This window comes from Protopterus annectens, chromosome 8.part1, assembly GCF_019279795.1.
Source record: "Protopterus annectens isolate FY-2018-M chromosome 8.part1, PAN1.0, whole genome shotgun sequence".
Classification (NCBI taxonomy): Eukaryota; Metazoa; Chordata; order Ceratodontiformes; family Protopteridae; genus Protopterus; species Protopterus annectens.
In genome coordinates this window covers 321049400-321070504 of record NC_056742.1, presented here as the reverse complement: position 1 = coordinate 321070504, position 21105 = coordinate 321049400, and the positions used below count along the sequence as shown (strand labels likewise).

The window sequence follows — 21105 nt, the reverse complement described above, 5'->3', positions numbered from 1 at the left end:
TCACTTATGACATTGGCAATCATAAATTTTATAAATGAAAACTAACCATACTGACATATTTTCAGTTGCAAACATTATACAACGCATCACATATAATCTACTGTACAGTCATTGCCAATCAAACGTTACATAACTAATTCAATTCCTGCCTTCCCTTAAAACTCATTCCTTCTCCAAAACATTATTCTGCATTTATTGTTCCCACGATTCCCACTTTTGTCTATGTAATTTGCTCCTACCTTTTTCTAAAGATCCCACTCCCAGGTTTTTTATTTGTCAGCATATTCACTGCTTCTAGTACTGTTGGTTTAAAGTTTGATTTCCATGTTCAAATATTTTTGGCAGCCACCAGAATTGAACAACTCAACAAGGCCTTAACTATGCGTAGGCAATTCTGATTTTGTGTCACAGCTCAAAAAAAACATAGTTTTCTTAGTTACACCAATTTGTTCATCCAGTATTTCTGACAGAGTAGTCTGCAGGGAATTTTTAAAGTCTGACATCTCATTACACTCCCAAAAAATATGTTCCAATTACCTCTTTCTTCCCCATCATACCTCCATTCCACCAGGAGCCTTTCAGAATTGACAAGAAGGTATACAACTCTGCCACTCTGACATTTAGGGCCGTCAACTACCAGACACATATGTCTAAGCACTCCCTGGCCCTTTTGACTCCGTCTTCAAACCTCTTGGATGATCTCCCTGATTCGGAAATTTCTAACCTGATCTCCTTGTCCTCACAAATGACAAGACACTCAGTCAAATGCAGTTATGATGCTGCAGAGGCCTCGGCCAGATCTGCAGTTTCTGCTTCAGTGCTCAGAAGGTACTCTTGGTTGAGGCTCCAACCCCCGCCTGATGATATCAGGACTAAACTTCTAGATGCTCCCCTGGACAATACTGCCTTGTTTGGGGCCCAAGTGGCAGAACTTTTCAAAACCCTTCAACAGAAGGGGAAAGAACTACAGGACTTGAAACATTTGATCCGATGTTGTCAATCTTTATTCATTCTTGACTGTTAGGTTCCGGTTCCAACCCCTCAGAACCAATTTGGCCGTTATAACAAGCTTGCACCAGCCAGAAACTCTCAAGTGAAGGCTGCCCATACTGCCTCTCTTCCCTTCCCCTCAGATCTCATTTGCCATGTAGAAAATTGGACGCGTCAGTCATGCTCTCAGCTAAGTGTTAATCTTTTATATATATATATATATATATATATATATCTTTATATATATATATTTTTTTTCTACTCCTCTAATTGTTGTCCTTTCCTTAGTAGTGTGTATTGCTGTGAGTGTTCGTATACCCTTTTTTCTTTTACCTTGTCCGTAAACTCGTTGGTATAGGCCCTTCCCTTCCTTCTACCTCTAGTAACTCTTGGATACCATCGCTGGTATCCTTATTTTTTTCTCTCCTTTCTTGTATTACCCTCTTGGGGTAATTTTTTAAGTACCATCATTGGTACATCAAAAAGAAAAGAGTGTGTGTGTGGCTGTATGTGTGCCCTCCTGTTATATTTTGAACTATGGCAGAAAAACAAAAGGGAACCACAGGGTTCAAACAATGTGATAAATGTGGCAGAAAGATGCCCAACTCTGGGCATCTTTCATGTGTATATTGTTTAGGAATGCCACATTTGGAAATATAACCTGCATGTGAACTCTTCAAGGGTTTCAGTGTTCAAACCCTTGCAGAAAGACGTAACAAACTTATCCTCAAGGGGCTGCTAAAATGCCCTTTTTGTGAGGCTTTTTCTGAGAAGAAGATATCTATGTCTCCCAGAAAAGAAACCAAGAAAAGGAGCCACTCAGTACCTGCATCTCCTAAGGTACAGGAAACTAAATTGGCTAAGGTGCAGGTTTCGACTCCTCCTTCAGAATTGAGGCCTAAATTACCAAAATCTGCACAAATTTCTGCTCAGGCACCGATATCTGTCATGCCCCCCCTCGGTGCTGACTGTTATTGAAACTACTAAAATTTCTACCCGACCTTATCATCAGTACCTACGACCCTCTTGGCACCAGCAATAGTCTACCCAAGCATTCTGGTCACTTCCTCCCCTGCAAAACAAATTATTGGTCAACAGACCACAGTGCTGAAGGTCGAGAGTATACCCAGGACTAGATACTCCCCATCAACAGACCTCTTCTTGAGTCAACAACTAAGTCCTTTTCTTGACAGACCAGAATCACCTTCGGGGATGTCCATCCATTCCACCAGGAGCCTTTCAGAGCTAGATGTAGTCAGATTGGTGGATCAGCTCTTGGCAGCCAGAGGCCTTCCTGCTCTCCCTAGAACCTCTCTGCCATCTGGAGCTGAGAGTTACTCTTCCAGGACACCCACTTATCTTCCTCCTTCAACCTCTTCTCAGGTCTTGGAGCCCTCTACTTCGACATTCCCGGTGCCAGTTACTTCAGTACTGATGGTGGATCATGCCTTGGTTCCGGAACTGACTCTGTGGTCTGTGGCTCCACTGGAGCTGACCCACTCACGGAGCCACAATTTGGCTGTTAACTTCAGTATCCCTGACTCGGGTCAGATTTTTTTCCATGCACTGTCTACTGTTCCTAGTGCCCTGGCAGTTACAAGTCCTCTCATGAATCCTACCCTGGAGGGGGGCTCATCAGACCAGGGTGTGACCCAGGTTCTGAGGTTGTCTTTCTCAGTTCTGGGCTCTCATCCCTCTTTGGGGGGGCCCACCTTCCAGATTATGGAGTGAGCCTTGGCTTCAGCAGGTTCACAGTTGGCACCATCCCTGTCAAGTGTCATGTCTATGTATCCTCTGGCTTGCAGCTGACACATTCTGCTACCTTGGGGCAGTGGCACAAGAGCAGCAAGATACCCTATTGCAGGGACCCCCTTCTTCAGTGTCCTCATCAGACCTTTCCCCTGAGGAGCCACCCTGTAAGAGATTGTGCAAGAGGAAACACCTGGATTCTCCAGAAGAATCGTTCACTGAGGATATAGATTTTGATGAAGGGGAGTGGTCCCCTCTGTCACCCCTCTGAAGATATCTCCTTCAGAGACATCCTAGAAATTCTAAAACAGAGGTGTGATTGGAAGCCCACAAACCCATCCTCCGAGGAATCTGTTTTCTTGCAGACTTTTCATGTCCAGCCTTCTACTTCTTATGTGACTCCACCTACTGATGAACTGTTCAAACTCATCGTGCCGCATCCATGGAAGGCTCCTGATACTATAGAGCCAATCCCACGGAGACTGGACAAAATTCTTTCAGAGCCTGAGGATCAGCCCCACTGGTCGAACGGTCTAATGGTGGATGCCATGGTGGCAGCGGCTGCCACAAAAAAGGAACTCGCTGAGGAGAGTCCAGCTGTCCATCTTCCAAATCAAGAGTCCCAGATGATGGACAGATTCAGGAAGCAGGTCTTTGCTTCAGTGGTCACTTTTAACTCACCCAATCCCCATAACCAACTGATGCAAACAGGATTTATCTTAATGGAGAAAGAAGAGAATTTATGGAACCTCTGAGGCCAAGGCCATAGTGGCCATGGATACATTCCTGGTGGGGTGGGGGTTGGGGCATTTTCAGGGAAAGACAGTCCAAGGCACTTGGTCCCCTCAAAAGAACAATTTGCATAACAACATCCTAAAATTAAGGGCAGTCCTCTTAAAGTTGCAAGCATTCCAATCTGCCCTCTTTTCTGGGACAATTGCTGTTCAGTCAGACAACATATCATTGGTCTGGTACATCAACAAACAGGGGTGACCAGATCCTAACTTCCATGTCAGGAAGCCCTAAGAGTTTGACAGCAGGCAATCACCTCCAACCACTTTCTGATTTTGCACATTCCGGGGAACTCCAACATGGTTGCGGACAAACTGAGCAGGTGCATTCTCCTGCCTCATGAGTGGTCTCTCAATCCTAATGTGGCAGCGAAGATCTTTCATTGATGAGGTCAGCCTTGCTGCGACCTGTTCACCTCTCCCATAAACCACAAATGCAGCAGCTACTTTGCCCTAATCCCCCCTTGTGGGGAGTCCCCGAGAGATGCTCTTCTGCACGATTGGCCTCCGGGACTTCTTTATGCCTTCCCACCAATCCTTCTAATTCCCCAATTTCTGAAGAAAGCCCAATGGTTGGGAAGCAAAGTGATTCTCATTGCACCTTATTGGCCCTGTCATCTCTGGTTTCCCTTTCTCTGGCCTCACTTAGTTCACCGCCCATGGATTCTGGATCCAACTCCGGACCTGTTATCTCATCCTCAGGGCCTGGTCCACCCCAATCTACAAAATCTCAAGCTGACGGCTTGGTTTCTCCATTTCCAGTAATTGCCAGACAAAATAATTTATTTTCCCCAGTTCAAAAGATACTTCTGGCTTCTCATAAACCTTCCACCAGAAAACTTTATTTTAGTAAATGGAAGACATTTGTGTTTTGGTCTGATGAAAAGGGTATTTATCCTTTCTCAGCCTTGATTGATAAGGTCTTGGAATACCTATCCACCTTATTTCAGTTGGGCGCATCTACTTCTTCCATTAGAGTTCATTTCGCTGACATTTCCAACTTCCACAATGGATTTGATGATCATTCCTTGATGTCTCACCGTCTATTTAAAACGTTTTGTAAGGGAGCCTTACATTTGAAACCACCTTTTAAAGACCTCGTTGCACCTTGGAATTTAACATTGGTCTTGCAATGTTTAGTTTTCCAGCCTTTCAAGCCAACAGCCACCTGTGATATCAAGTTTTTATCTTGGAAGACTATTCCTGGTAGCGATCACTTTGGCCAGGAGAATTTTAGAGTTGCAGGCTTTGTGTATTAAACATCCATATATCATTTTTTCACAAGGACATAGTTTCAATCAGAAATAATCCCTCCTTTCTACCTAAAGTAGTATCAGATTCTAATATTAATCAGACTATTGATTTACCAATCTTTTCCCTAATTTCTCGAACAAGGGAGAATATTGCTTACATTTGTTGGATATACACAGGCAATTACGTTTTTATCTGGATAGAACAAAACCACTTAGAAAATCAGACCAACTATTCCTATTCTTTTCAGGTACTAGACGGAGTAAAAAAATGGTTGAGAGATTGCATCACTTATGTTTGTAGCCAAAATAAGATGGGCTTAACAGAAATGAAGGCACATTCTTCCAGATCTGTTTTCACTTCAGTAGCTTTCATTCCAGAGCTTCTATGGATGACATATGTGCAGCCGCAACATGGGCTACTCTCCATACTTTTATCACTCATTGCAAATTGGATACAGTCTCCAGGGGAAGGGCATCCTTTGGCTATATGGTGCTCAGGAATATCCTTCCCTTTGGCGTGCCAGGGAGTAAAGTAGCTAGGGACTCTGTCACAACAGTCAAGAATGAATGAAGATTTACAACATCAGATAAAGTTATGTTCTTACCATAATGTTCCATCTGTGTTGTCGATCTTCATTCATTCTTGACATCCCGCCCTCCTACTCCCACCAAAAGACACATGGAGGTTTGGAGCTAGTCCTGGGATCGTAGTAGGGTTGTTGCTCAGACAAAGCGTCAATGATTTTTTACTCTATAGGCAAAACTCAATCTGAGGGAAGGGAAGAGAGGCAGTATGGGTACCTTACTTACTTAGGGGTAGCCTTGGCTTGAGAGTTTCTGGCTGGCGCAAGCTTGTTATAATGGCCAAGTCACTTCTAATGGGTCAGAACCCGAACTCGACAGTCAAGAATGAATGAAGATGACTACACAGACGGAACATTATGGGAAGAACATAACTTTTTTTTTGTGTCACCAATTCCTAAATTCCACAGAAATGATCCTACTATGACCCAAATCATTAGAAAACATTCTGCTCCTCCATCTCCTGCTAGGGGCAAAGAGTTCCAGAAAGCAGCAGCCACCTTCCAGGCCTGCCCAGACACCAACCCAGAAACCTCCATTTCAGGACAAAGCAGGTATACTGTGATGGGTCTATATTATATGAACGAAAGTTCATAATGTTGAACGCTCTAAGAGTGAAAATTCCGGACCTCGAAGTGCTTCATGTGGGATCGCAGTACAGTGAAGGTCAGAATATTTGCCCTTTCCTCACTGTAATGTGATCTCACAGTTGGTATATATATTTAGCAGGGGGCACCCCCCCATAATAAGGAGTTTGAGGTCTGGAATGTTTGCTCTTTAGAGCATTCGACATTAACTTTCGTTCATGTAATATAGACCAGTCTGTGACTACCTGCCTCCTCCAGATGCTGTACCACTTTCACCGAGACTCTCTCACTGTCTCCATTTCTGGAAAAGCATTATCTCAGACAAGCAGGTCTTGTCAATCATAGAAGAAGGTTACTTCATGACTTGGGCCATTCCTCTACTCTTCAGAGGCATCCCACAGCCAGCAAAGGACCAGCTGCTCCTATTTCAACCAGTCTTGGACAGCCTCCTCTCTCAAGGGACTATCCAACCACTTCCTGCATCAGAAAAAGGGAAGGAGCTTTTGCGCCAGACTTTTCCTTGTCCCAAAAAAGAACAGTCCATGGAGACCCATGCTGGATCTCTCTCACCTCAGCCTTTTTTTTTAAGCACCCACCTTCCGCATTCTCACACTACAGACTCTATTTCCACTGCTAATACCTCAGGCATTTTTGGCCACCTTGGACATCAAAGATACCTACCTGCATACCCCCATCCGGCCCAAATACAGGAAGTACTTACACTTTTCTGTGGGTTCCTCACATTTTCAATTCTCAGCTTTACCCTTTGGACTATCTACTGCTCCAAGGGTATTCACCAAGTGTCTGGCTCCAGTGGTAGCCTCTTGCAGGGCCCTAGGAATACAGATTTTCACATACCTAGATGACCTCCTGATCCAGGCAGATTGTCACAGTACCCTCCAGAACCATCTCCAAATTTCTGCTCTGCAGTCTCTGGGTTTCACCATCGACTTTCCCAAATCCAGCCTAAACCCCTCCTAGGACCAGGTTTTCCTGGGGTGCAGAATCAGGACAGACATTATGATGGCATTCCTATCATCCTAAAAGGTGGAAATCCTGATGGAATACCTTTTGTCTGTCATCCAGACCCCTGCAATGACAGTAAGAGCATATCTCAGACTCTTAGGGCATATGAGTTTTACAATCGCCATGTCACTGGCAAGACTTCACATGAGGAAACTTCAGTGGTACCTGAGGGTCCAAATGGACCCAACACTCTCACCCTTTGGACCACACCATTCACTTCCTACCATGCCCAAGGAAGGAGATCCTTTGGTGGGTGGATCAAGTGTCTCTGAACACAGGAGTTCCCTTACAACCCCTAACTCCAGTCCAGGAAATGTACACAGATGCTTCATACCTGGGTTGGGGAGCTGCTATGGGCAGCTTGAAGTTGCAAGGCACATGGACAGGCCCCTTCAAGATGGAGCACATTAACATCAGAGAGATGAGGGCTCTCATCTTTGCACCGAGGGCCTTCCAAGATATTCTGAAGCAAGGACCCCTGAAGTTGTTCATGAACAACACTACGGTTCTTTGGTATGTGAACAAACAGGGAGGAACAACATCATACTTGCTATGCAGGCTTGCACTCCCGGCCTGGAAATTGGCAGTCCAGCATGGATTCAATCTGCAGGATGTCCATATCTCCTGAGCTCAGAACACTCAGGAAGACATCTTCAGCAGGTTCATGTCACAATCCCACGAATGGATGCTACACAGGGATGTGTTTCTGGATAGTCCACAAGTGGGATACGCCACAAATAGATCTGTTTGCCTCCCCTCTGAACAGACAACTTCCACAGTTTTATACCAGGGCACCCAGCCTCATAGTGAGGGTGATGGATGCCTTCTCTATCTCATGGGAAGAGATGTTTCTGTACACATTCTCCTCTCTTCCCACTCTTACAAATAGTCCTAATGAAAATTCAGCAGGACAAACCAAAAATCTTGTTGATGACTTCCTTTTGTCCAAGACAGCACTGGTTTCCCCTTCTGCATTTAGTCAGGGGCAATCATCACAAATGACCTCACAGAATGGACCTACTCACATAGGGCAAGGGATCCCAAATCCATCCCCACTTTTAATCTCTGAGCCTTACCCTGTGGGTGATAGAGTTTTGATCCCTTTCAGACACCTTTACTCTGAGGACGAGCTAAATGTCCTGCAGGATGCCAGGAAACCCAATACTAGGAGATCCTATCTGTCCAAATGGAAAAGGTTCTCAATTTGGTGTCTAAAGACAGCTAGACTCGGTCACATCACTGGAATTTTAATCTGAAAAAGGAGGCAGTTGGCCAACATGGGGAAATTTGCCCTTTTCCCCATTATAATGCAGTCTCGGAGTTGGTATATTTAGTTAGGACGGTGTGGGGGATCATAGCCCCCCACGTGGGTGGGTTTGATATGCTCCCGTGTGTTTGTTTTGTAATGTTGGCCAACTGCCTCATCTCCTGGATTAACATTCCAGTGATGTGACCGTTCATTAAAGTAGGTTTTTGGCATAGTTGTCTCATCGTTTTAAAGTTTGGTAAATTGTAATTTTGGTAATGCAAAGTAGACTCATATATATCCTGTTTTTGTTTTTAAATTACACTTTTTGATTGTGAAATATCAATCAAGCATGATCTTGACCAAACATGGGGTAACCCTTTCCACGTTAATTTGTACACAGTTTGTGCTATATCTGCTTATTTTTATCAGATGTCTTTTTTCTTCACTTCATCCTGTCATCTAATCATTTTGAAAGAACAGATGTATTGTGTGGGTTTGCAATGCTTCAAATTTCTCTTTTTCCTTAAGCAAAGATCTCCTCTCTACTTCTTCCACTCTTTCATGGTCCAGCTATAATTTTTATTATCCTCTCTTTTTTCTCTTTACACACTTGCTGTATTTTCTTTCTTCCTGCTGTCATCTTTTTCCACTTTATCATTCATCACTTTTGTTATTGTTACAGTTGTTATATGATACACAACTGTTTTCTGCAATATGTATATCTCTGTCTCCCATGGTGATTGACAAATAACAATAAAAATGCTATCTAGCTTTCTGACACGCAGTATTTTTTTTTGTTTTTACATTATTGCACCCCACTTGACTCCGGTTCGAATAGCAGACCAGGACACTGGATATCCTGGACAGGGAGGAGTGGCGTGACTAGCCATAACTGGCTCATCTGCCAGAGGTGAAACTGCAGTGCTGCTCCACCTGGAAAACAACTAGGCTAACAGATGCAATAGCAGCAAAGGTAGAGCAGCTTGCTAAGGAGTGAATACCTGGGGGTATACGTCTCATCTGCACCTTGGACCATTATTACAGGCTGGATATGCCTGTCAGACACTGGGAACTTAGTTGGGGGGGTGTGGGGGTCGCAGCCCCCAGCTATGTTAGCTGCATAACTAGTAATACTGATTCCTCCTCTCATTTATAAAAGCCACAATTTCCACCTGAAGCCAAAGGACAATAGTATGGTGGATAGGAAGCAGGAGTCTTGAGTCATTAAAAAATATTTAAAAAAAGAGAAAGTGCTGAAAAGTTCAAAGAGGTCATTTGACTAATGTAGTTCTGAAAAAATAAACATTCGAGTCTGCAGAAGCAGGGTGACTGTAGTGCTGCTACATCTCATGCACTGGAAAGATGACTTGGGGATGTGAAAATGAGACTCAAACTGGAATGGGGAATTTCTAGTTTAGTGGGTGACTCCTAGCAGATGGCAATGGAGGCATTTGCTTTCAGAACCGCAGATGGCATTAGCCTTAGTGGTGTGGCATGTAATATAGGAAGAAGCCTGAATGGTAAAACACACTACCTTTTCCATTCCACAGTATGGATACTGTTGCTGAATGAGGAAGAAGGGCAAATAGCATATCAATCTTTCTTGCAAAATTATATTGTCTCTACAGTCTCTTTTCTCTCTCTCTCTCTGTCTTCACAGCATGCATTTATAATTGACTTTTTCAGGGTAGACATTTTAAATTCTGTTCAATTGCTGAGGCTGTAGAACAAGCCACAGATCCGTAACATCACAGAAGGGTCTGCAGGGGCTTAGTGAAAGACAGACTCAACACTGAGATTTTGGTGGAACTAAAATCCAAATCCGCAGTAATGGCAACCACTTTTAGCACTGGGCATTGTTGTGTCCCCTGCCTGGAGCCCAATAACGATAAATGCTTTTAGACTGGAACATGTGCATGTTTAATGTTGTCTGTTAAAGTAACAAGTAGCTGCTAGTAAAAAATGCAACTATCATTGTATTACTCGTCTTGTATGAAATTCATTCTCCTCCCTTCAACCTCTTTGCTTAAGTGACCTTTTTTCTGCAAGTCCCAGCTGTACATTAGCATCGCTTAGGGATGTCTTTGTAACTTTCGTCTAAAAATACACCGCTTGTTGGATTCATGAGCCATGAAAGTTAATTGAAACAATCTCTGTCCAAGTTTTGGCAAGCGAAGCATGCATTATAAGCATTAATATCTATAAATTGAATTGTTAATGAATCTAGACTGTAATAATGAATGCATTCTGCAGACCACTAGAAATGCTAAAATTATCAGCATCTGTAAAATAATTTTCAATCATTTTTGCCTAATACATAGTAAATATGTGCTTTTAATAGGCTAATCATTTTTATTTGACTGCTTTAGAGTAGCTGTGTTGATTAAGTGCTGGCTAATATTTCATCTGTCTTAGCCGATGTTTTTCTTTTGTTTTAGAATGCATGACTATTTCTCCCCATATTTATGTCACAAAATGACATTCTTAATAATTCCACATTACACAACATGCATTGTTTGTTGTAACATTCAGCCACTGCTGTGCGACAGTATTTAAAAAAGGGGAAAGAATAGAGATGAAGCTGAAAGAAAAACAAAATGAATAGGTTTTGTAGACAAATGTAGAAGATTGACAGTTGTCTAGCTAAAGTTGCCCAAATGTAAGTCATCTATCCTTGTTGTTAAAGGGCATCTTTTGAAAGTCTCTTCCTTGTTGTTAAAGACCATCTTTTGCCTGGCTTTTCTTACTGATGTAATATTGTGTTATCCAATGAGACTAGCTGAAAGAATCTGTAACTAGCCTTATTCCTTAAAACATCAGCAGTCGGATTTAGACTGAAATAATGTTAGCAAGCTTGCCGTAAGTGTTGAGTGCTTATTGTGCAGTCTTTGTAACGGGAATTTGCTGAACAAAGTCTGTGGGTCATGCATTTCTTCTGTGCGCCACCCACTGCCTTGACCTTCTTGACACTGCAGTGTAGCTACTCTACAATCCTTTTACTTCAACATATCATAATTTAATGCCTAAGCTATAGTGAAACCAGTTGTAGTACTTTCCTTTCTGGGTCAAGATTTGACCTCTTTGTGCCCTCACCCACTCCAGTGTTCTCCTTCAACCTTTGTTTTCTTTTGCTTTTCTCACTAATGCTGTGTCTTTCTCATTATCTGAAGCTGAACAGTGCTCATAGTTTTAACTCTTTTGGACTTATATTGATTCTGCTTTTTCTTCTGGCTATTAAACCTGCCCTTTTTCATGTTCCCAAATATATAATTTCAGTCTGCTCCTGTTCTGGTGTTCTGAAGCAGGTTATAGTGCATACTGGATATGTTTTGTTTCTCTGGCAACTGGTCCTTATCTCAGTAAAGGAATGATCTTCAAGCAAGATACAGCAGTCTGTTTTATTTTATTTTATTTTATTCGTTATTACCAGGAATGTCCAACTGGCAAGGCCTGTTTTCAGTGGAATTCTAGGAAGAAAGGCGGAAGGAATGGGATACAACAATTATAATAGTAGTTTTGCAAGAGACCCTCAACTTTAAGCCAGTTTGGCATCCCTTCTCTACAATTTTGGGTAAAGGGTTTTTAAATATTTTTCAAGCATTTAGTTATTTTTATTTGTTTGATTTCTATGTGTTGTTTTTTAGTGCAGAACCAAAATGCTGACAAAACATTTTTATCTACAGCTCATCTGCTTACACCTGTAACACAGATTACAGAGTGGGAGGGGACAGGCTGTCTGTGTGTTTTTGTGACATGTATAGATATATGTAAAGTATTAATGTGCGGTTACCTTCAAGAAAGATATTCTACATAGATTTGTGTGCCATGTGATCCTCCATTACAAGTCAGTCTGAAGTAAAGTTTCATGGTGCTGAGTTGGCCCGTGGGAAGTATGTGAATCACATAACACTGGGCAGAAAATAAAGAAAAAATAAAACGGGCAGTTTGATGATATGCTTTATTTAGCAAAGTAACATTTTATTTATTGATTCATTTATTTTTTGCAGGGGAGGTCCCACTGCACCCCCATACTTAAATATTGCAAAATATTAATCCCAAGGTTGTACCGTCTTGTGAGAAGGGGAATCTTCCTCATATCCACAGTTCTCTAATCTTACTAGTTATATTGTTTGTACTTCTCTTTAAATGGGAGTTGATAGTTTTAATGGACTAATCCTATTTTTTCTGTATCTCAGTGTGATCAAAGCCATGTTTCCATTAAGAACTTTATCTACTGTTTTATTTATTTATTTATTTATTTATATTTGTTTAGCAGGTTTGTGCACTGATCTCAGTGAACCATTTCCAGGCCTAGGTGAATAGGGTGACATAAGAAATCAGCAAAACATATTTCCAGACGCACTGATATGCTAAAATCAAGTATAAATACATATTTACAGATGCAAGAATATGCTCTACAACCTCCTTGTCATTCATTGTGACAATGTAAATACTTTTGTGTGCCTATACAACTTGTGTGGCAATTACACTTGTTAACATCACAAAGTGCATTTTCATTCTTCTCTGTCTTTTAGGCTATTTGCATTGTTTTTGGCTTTCGTGGTTCACAGTAGAGGCTTTTACAGTTTTGCATTCATGAACATCTACTTCTGAATTTCATGTTTCTTTTTTTTCCAGTGAGAAACAGTTAAAGATCTCATATTTTATAACACCACAATTTTCTCATTTAAACTATTTCCGCTGAACATCCCTGACTCTCACTTTCATAGGTTCATAAGCTATTAGTCGACTAACCAATCCCACTGTTGCAAAAAAAAAAAAAAAAAAAAAAACTCTCCCTGTCCATAAGGCATAAGGGATGGGGGAGCCAGGCCTAGAGAAAATTTGTTGTTTCTCATCCATTCATCTAAGTTGGATTGGAAGATAGTGAGGGATATGCTTTGCTTTACAGAAAACAAGTTTTTTCCAGAGGTGGGGTATGCTTTGAGAGAGAGATCCGCCATGCTTGCAGGTCTTGTGCTGCACTGTAGATTGCAGTCCCTTGATCTGCTATTTGTGTTACTACCAGTTTTGTAGATCTGTCATAGGTGAAGTAGGACTGGATTGCAGGCCAGGTGTAGCTCACTCCATAGCAGTCTATAGGGAACAGAGAAGAGAGACAGGGCTTTCAAATATTCTGCATAGCAAAGCAGGCTTATACCTGAGATTTCCTTTTAGTGAGGATCACTTTGTTTTTTTAAAGTGGGCTATTTTTGTGGACAGATACATACTGAAAGGCACGTGGTATTCTGGTTTCAGTCTGGTGAAGGACAAGTGGAAGGAAATAATGACCTCTTTGGCCAAGAGGAGACGCCCTTAGTAAACATTTGGGCAAGGTAAATGGCTTTCTTGTTGACAGTGGAAATGTGGTAGTCAGAGAAGAGTTTGACATCCATAAAGGTGCTGAATTCTCTAATGACAGTGTCTATTTTAAGGGGAGTGGTTGTCTAAGTGACAAGACTTCCTGCTTTGCAAGCTGTGTAATGCTATATTTACTGGCATTTGGCTGTAGACTGTGATCCTGGCAACATGAGTTTATCTGAGTCAGGCTGCTTGAAGGAACAGAGTTACATTTATTCATATTTTGCTTGAAGACATCATCACTACAATCACCAATGGCTTTAAAACTTCATAGTGACCTCTCAAAAAACTGAAAACTTTGGATTCAAAGATTTGAATGATATCTCATTACAGGTTTACTGATTAACAAAACAGAAAACATACAGTGTGTTATGTTCCCTCATGTAATGGGTGATGAAAAAGTTAAGGCACTTAGCACTTTTAACTTTAAGGTAAAAGAAAGAGGCAAATTCATGTCTTGAAAAATAATTTTCAAACACATTGGGAACCAAAATCAAAGAATCCAGCCACAGAGAAGCAATAATAACGTCCTGCTTTAGTAATGGATGCTGTAACAGTCCATAAAGCACATCAGATAACGTCTCGTTAACGTCCTTTATTGAAAATCAGTGCTACATATACACAAAACTACGGGTCAAGCGCTTTCATCCACATAAAGGTGGACTTCTTCAGAATCAATTAACTAATTAATTCTTCTGTATTTAAACACAAATTGGCGCCAAATCATTGTGAAATCTTAAAAAAAAGTACTCAAAAAAAATCCAGTTAGAATTCCATGCTAATAATATAACTAGCTTGACACTTGCTAAAATAATCAATTGAATACTTCCACAATGTATACTTGTCAATATAAATAATGATAAAAATTAATAATAATAAGTATAAAATGTTTAAAATATTTAAAATAGTACAAAGTGATAATGCCAGTTCAAAAAGTTCATATGGCTTTATATAACATTATAAAATGGTGCCAATAGGTTAGAGTTGATTCATAATTTGTACAATACATACTTTTACATGCACATATATATAACTTGAAAAATTATCTTAAAAAATTATTAAATTATTTTCTTAAAAATATATTAATATGTCAAACATCTCAATAATTAAAAAAATGTAATGTATAGTTCATATATAATAGCTAGCATATGGAAAAAATGTTTTTAATTAAAAAAATATTTTAATAAAAAAATATATGTATAATATAACAAATATTAGGTGGATCAATAAATACATTAATAATTCATCAATAAAAATGGCTTTAAGGAAATACCATAATTTAAACCCGGTGGTGTTGTAGCATCAGTTAATATCTGCAATTTAGCTTCTTTTTCCGCTAAATAAACCCCTGTATTTCCTCCCCTCATGTTATTAATAACCATCTCAGTGATGGCACATCTAAATTGATGTGTATTATCAGTGGATGCAATATGCCTATATAATGCATTAGTGCTTTCTTCTTAATATCATATAAGTGCTCATATATCCTTTTCTTGAACCTACGTTCCGTTTTTTCCTATATAATAACTAGGACATAATGAGCACTTAGCTAGGTATACTACATTTTGTGTATTACAATTGCCTCTCCCAAATTTTATTCTTGTTTTATTAATATTTTCCAAGATCAAATGGTCTGCTTCCATTATACAATGGCAATACTTACAGTTTCCGCATCGATGTGTCCCACTATGCTGTATGGGTATAACATGAATCTTTTTTGACCTCGCTAAGATAGATTTAAGATTCAAGCCCATTTTAAACACAAATATAGGGGCTTCACCCACTATTTTCTTAACTTCTGGTTCCAAGGAAAAGATGTTCCAATATTTTTTCATAATATTCTTGATATGGGTAGTTTGCGATGTATATTCCAAAATACAGGCTTTCCTATATTCGGAATTGTCTTGTATTACTATTTCCTGTCTTAATGGTTTTCCTAGACAAATTAATTTTTTTTTAAATTTTTTTAATTAATTTTTTTTTAATGTTTTTTTCTAAATTTTTTTAGACATTAATAACTAATGTCTTTGCTTCATTAATGAGTTGTATAGGGTATCCTCTATTAATAAATAAACTACTAATAAATTCAATTTCTTCCAGCATCTTATCATACTTCGAGCTCATTCGTGCTGCTCGTATGCACTGACCCTTAAATATACTTTTTTTCGAAGTATGGATGATTACTACTATATTCTAAATAATTATTAGAGAAAGTATTTTTTCTATAAATACGAGACTCAAATCCCTCTTTACTGCTAGATATGAAAGTGTCTAAATATGCCAGTCCATCTTTACTAGAATTATAAGTGAATTTCAAAAACTGGCTGGTATTATTGAGGTACCTAATAAATTCTTCTATCAACTCTTCTTGTCCGTCCTATAAAATAAATATATCATCTAAAAATCTGGTATAATATCGAATATATTTGTAATACTGACTCTTAAATATATATTGCTGCTCCCAGTCCAACATAACCAAATTTGCATAAAGTGGGGCATAGGCTGCACCCATGGCCACTCCACGGGTCTGCCTGTAGTACTCCCCCTCAAAATAAATATAGTTATAATCTAATATAATGTTCATAAGTTCCATAATAACCAATAATTGTTCCCAATCAAGCTGTGAATAGTTTTGTATACTATTAAAGAAACTTTCCAATACTTGTTCCTTAGGAATGCATGAGAATAGATCAACTACTTCTATAGAGATGTATATTAATCCTTCTTTCCATAAATCAGGTGTTTAATTGCCTAAAAAGATCCACGAATCTTTAATCATATGTGGGATTTTTCCATATATATGTTTAAGCCATGTATCAATAACTACTCCCATTGGGAATGTCTTAGAATAGCTACCTGATATAATTGGCCTAAATGGGGGGTCTTGATAGATTTTTTAAAATTATTGAGATGTTTGACATATTAATATATTTTTAAGAAAATAATTTAATAATTTTTTAAGATAATTTTTCAAGTTATATATATGTGTATGTAAAAGTATGTATTGTACAAATTATGAACCAACTCTAACCTATCGGCACCATTTTATAATGTTATATAAAGCCATATGAACTTTTTGAACTGGCATTATCACTTTGTACTATTTAAAATATTTTAAACATTTTATACTTCTTATTATTAATTTTTATCATTATTTATATTGACAAGTATACATTGTGGAAGTATTCAATTGATTATTTTAGCAAGTGTCAAGCTAGTTATATTATTAGCATGGAATTCTAACTGGATTTTTTGAGTACTTTTTTTTAAGATTTCACAATGATTTGGCGCCAATTTGTGTTTAAATACAGAAGAATTAATTAGTTAATTGATTCTGAAGAAGTCCACCTTTATGTGGATGAAAGCGCTTGATCCGTAGTTTTGTGTATATGTAGCACTGATTTTCAATAAAGGACGTTAACGGGACATTGTCTGATGTGCTTTATGGACTGTTACAGCATCCATTACTAAAGCAGGATGTATTATTGCTTCTCTGTGGCTGGATTCTTTGATTTTGGTTGCTTGTGCTTTATTTGGATTATTTTTACATTGGGAACCAAAGAACAATAAAGTATTTCTTTTTTATTAGAGATTAAGGGGATTTGGAGTTAATGAAATTAAATTATAGATCACAGGTTGTGAGATTGACAACCTGCATGACTCACTGCTAAGAAACAGAATTGTACGTGAAATCAAAAATAATCAGTCTGTTTGGTGTGAGTGAGGGAGTCTGCCATTTTATCTTGGTGAGTGAGTGTATGATCACCATGGAGTGAGACAGACAATGCCTGTGTGTTCTGAAATTGTGACTCATTTATGTTGGCTTCACCACAACAGAGGACTGTCCACAGCATGTTGTTCTTTCCTAACCTCTTCAGGTGCCCCATTACTGGTGATGAGCTTGGTGTAAGAAAAGGGTGTTCACATTTATGTCATTTCCTCTTCACTCATGGCAACCTCCTATTTTGTGCTTGCTTGCTTGCTTAATTCTACCATTATTTCCCCCTAAATTTCAAGAAAGAGTTTCAGAGATTTTGGTCGGTGCTTAAAAGTAATCTATTTACACAAATTACTGTATTAAGTGGCAACGTTTCTCTTCTGCTCTTCTTCAGACACATTTTTAATGTAAGTTAGTGCAAGTTTAGCATTGAGTCATATTTCTATCTTTTCAGATTTGATGACATGGTGGCACATACATTTTTATTCATTCAGGCATGAATTAACTTGGTAGTCCCTGGGCGGAGTTATCCACCTGAAGGCATTGCTTGGGAGTCCATCTGCTTCTTGCATGTAATTCAGATTTTATTATTTCAAGACTTTCGATTCCTTCTTTTAAGCCAGTATCCTCATTCACTAATATTTACTATTTCTGCCAAAAGGATTTAAGAACACAACAATGTGTGTGAAGCAAAGTCAGAAAAGAAATGGCAAAAATAAGACAAAATCCTAGAGAGGAGTAGGGGTAGTGTGATTAAACGGAAAGAGCAGTAGCTGAAGGGAAACAGCAAGCGATGGTGACACATTTCCAAAGCAGGGAATTGACTTTACAAAGAGAGATGACTGAGTAGTGTAGTTATGGAGAAGTGAGGCAATTTTCTGTGATTTCAGGCCTGGAAAGAGAAAGCAGCTTGAAATAGGTCTATGTTCGGAAAGGTGTTGTGAGTTAAGAACTTTGAGCAAAGGAGTAATTATGTCTGATTTTTAGGTATTTCGACTAGTCCTGAATGTGAAAAAAATAAATATTAAGTGTTTTGAGTGGTAGTGTGTAGTAGTATGATTTAGGAAGTGAGCCTGAGATGTCTGTGTGTGCAGCTTTTGTTTTAACTTCATTGGTGGTACCTTTTGTGAAGCAGAAGAGAAAGAGGCTTGGAGTTAGTTACCTGTGGACAATTTAAACTGACTTGCTGAGGAGTAGGACTTGTGCTTCCCAGTCTTAAAGGCAATAGTAAAAGCATCAAAATACAACTGGGCTCTCAAAGTGCTTTCTAAATAGTAACTTCACACAGACTCCATAGAGAGACATCACCTTTTTACTGGTCTAGAGTGTCTGTGAGCTGAGAGCTGTAATAGTTAGGAACATGGAGAGGAGGGGCACATTTTCACTGGATGTGCATGGGGTAAGGCTTGATTTCATTTATTTATTTTTTATTTGTACAGACATCAAGATTCTAATCATTGGTTTTATCTTTGTGTATTCTGAACCTGAGATTGATTTTCCATTACTTTGACATAGGTGCTGTGTGAATTATTTTTAAATCTATCTGTAATGTCAGAGGCTTTAAATTATAGGGACCAGGGATTGAGCATATTAGGGTAGGTAAAAATGCAGTTTGGGCTCAAATTTCTAACCAAAATGATTTAGCTGCCATAGCAGGAAGACCTGCTGTTTTGTAAACATGGAGATTGTCAAATTTGATTTGTTTTCTGTAATGTTTTGATGTCTCTTGAAGTCTGGAATGCAATTTATCATGTATTTTTGTTACTTACTGATAATGAAGTAAATGAAAACATGCTGCTTAAAATAAACCTGTATTTGTAAGTAATTAACTGTTTTCTTTTGGGTGAAATGTAACCTTAGCCTTCCTTTAATTTGCTTGTATGACTTTTTGTACAAAATGTCCATAAATGTAGAATAGTATTTCTCATGGCAGTGGATGTAAGTGGTTGTATCTATATTAAATAACATTAATGTGGCCTAACCACTTGTGACAAGGTAGCATCTTAGAAAGAGCTACGTACTAGAAACTATCTGTTGCCTTTTAGGGCCATATAATGTGTGACGCAGTCAGTTATCTGAATATGTTATCCCCCTGATAGAATGTGTATGTGTATGTACAGTAATGTTCTGTCACATAAAAACAAAAATATGTTAATGAGTTAACAAAGAATTATCTTTTACTAAATATAAAAATTATCACACAAGGTGAGCCCAAGCATTCCTCATTTACAGATTAGATTAATTTCAGTGAAGCAATGGAGCAGGAAGATTTCTTAATAAAATATGACTTTTTGTATAAGTTGCAAGCTTTTCCTCTGCCACAGTTTAATTTTGCAAGTTGGGTGCCACTTTTAGTTTTGCAAACTCTGACATGACATACTTTTAGGTGCAAGCTTCTTGAGTGTCATACCTTGTGTTTTTGACTGTTCATCCATATTTACCGTAATATTTATTTCTAGTTAAAGGTACGAGTACTGAAGGCCTATGTCAGTGATCTCAGTGAACAAAATGATGTATTGATTCAAGCAATGGAAGAGATGGAAAAGGAATCAAGCAACAGAGCAGCAGAACTGGAGACAGAGCTGGAGGTAAGGAGAAAATACTGTCCACCTCCCCTACCACCCATGCATTCAGTTTTGATGGCTATGCCTGTTTTAATACTGTCCACCTCCCCTACCACCCATGCATTCAGTTTTGATGGCTATGCCAGTTTTAATACTGTCCACCTCCCCTACCACCCATGCATTCAGTTTTGATGGCTATGCCTGTTTTAATACTGTCCACCTCCCTTTCCACCCATGCATTCAGTTTCGATGGCTATGCCTGTTTTAATACTGTCCACCTCCCCTACCACCCATGCATTCAGTTTTGATGGCTATGCCTGTTTTAATACTGTCCACCTCCCCTACCACCCATGCATTCAGTTTTGATGGCTATGCCTGCTTTAATACTGTCCACCTCCCCTACCACCCATGCATTCAGTTTTGATGGCTATGCCTGTTTTAATACTGTCCACCTCCCCTACCACCCATGCATTCAGTTTTGATGGCTATGCCTGCTTTAATACTGTCCACCTCCCCTACCACCCATGCATTCAGTTTTGATGGCTATGCCTGTTTTAATACTGTCCACCTCCCCTACCACCCATGCATTCAGTTTTGATGGCTATGCCTGTTTTAATACTGTCCACCTCCCCTACCACCCATGCATTCAGTTTTGATGGCTATGCCTGCTTTAATACTGTCCGCCTCCCCTACCACCCATGCATTCCATTTTAATGGCTGTGCCTGCTTTTACATGTGTGTGTGTGTCTATATATATATATATATATATATATATATATATATATATATGTATATATATATATAAACACACACACATATATAGATGTGTATATTTATATATATATATATATATATATATATATATATATATATATATATATATATATTAGATATAGATATATAGATATATATGTAAATTTACATAGAGGGAAAGTATTTTCTTCAGCTGGTAAAACACAAGCGTTACTGAAAGCATATATTGTACGTTCTGGAGTAGTGCCAGTTTTCAGAAGTGAAGATATTTTTATGTTCCTGTTGATCTTTTAGCGAGATACATTTATCTTGATTAACTTTTTACCCTTTGACTCTCGCCTTACAGTTTGTCTTGCTCCCATCCTTAAATACTCATTTCATTCTTTATGTTGTTGTTGTTGTTGTTGTTATATGGGTGAAAATATGCCTTGTCCTGTTTCTTCAGCTAGACGAGGTCATTGAACGAGTCAACTCAGATTGTT

The 21105-nt window shown here is 39.0% G+C and overlaps 1 protein-coding gene across 1 annotated transcript in view; it reads left to right on the top strand.

The window, feature by feature from the left end:
- PMFBP1 (polyamine modulated factor 1 binding protein 1) overlaps positions 1-21105 on the top strand; it is a 3624986-nt gene that overhangs the window by 305324 nt on the left and 3298557 nt on the right. Inside the window, exon 3 of the mRNA XM_044081904.1 lies at positions 19766-19894. Coding sequence (XP_043937839.1) covers positions 19766-19894 — 129 coding nt within the window. The remainder of the gene's footprint in view (positions 1-19765; positions 19895-21105) is intronic.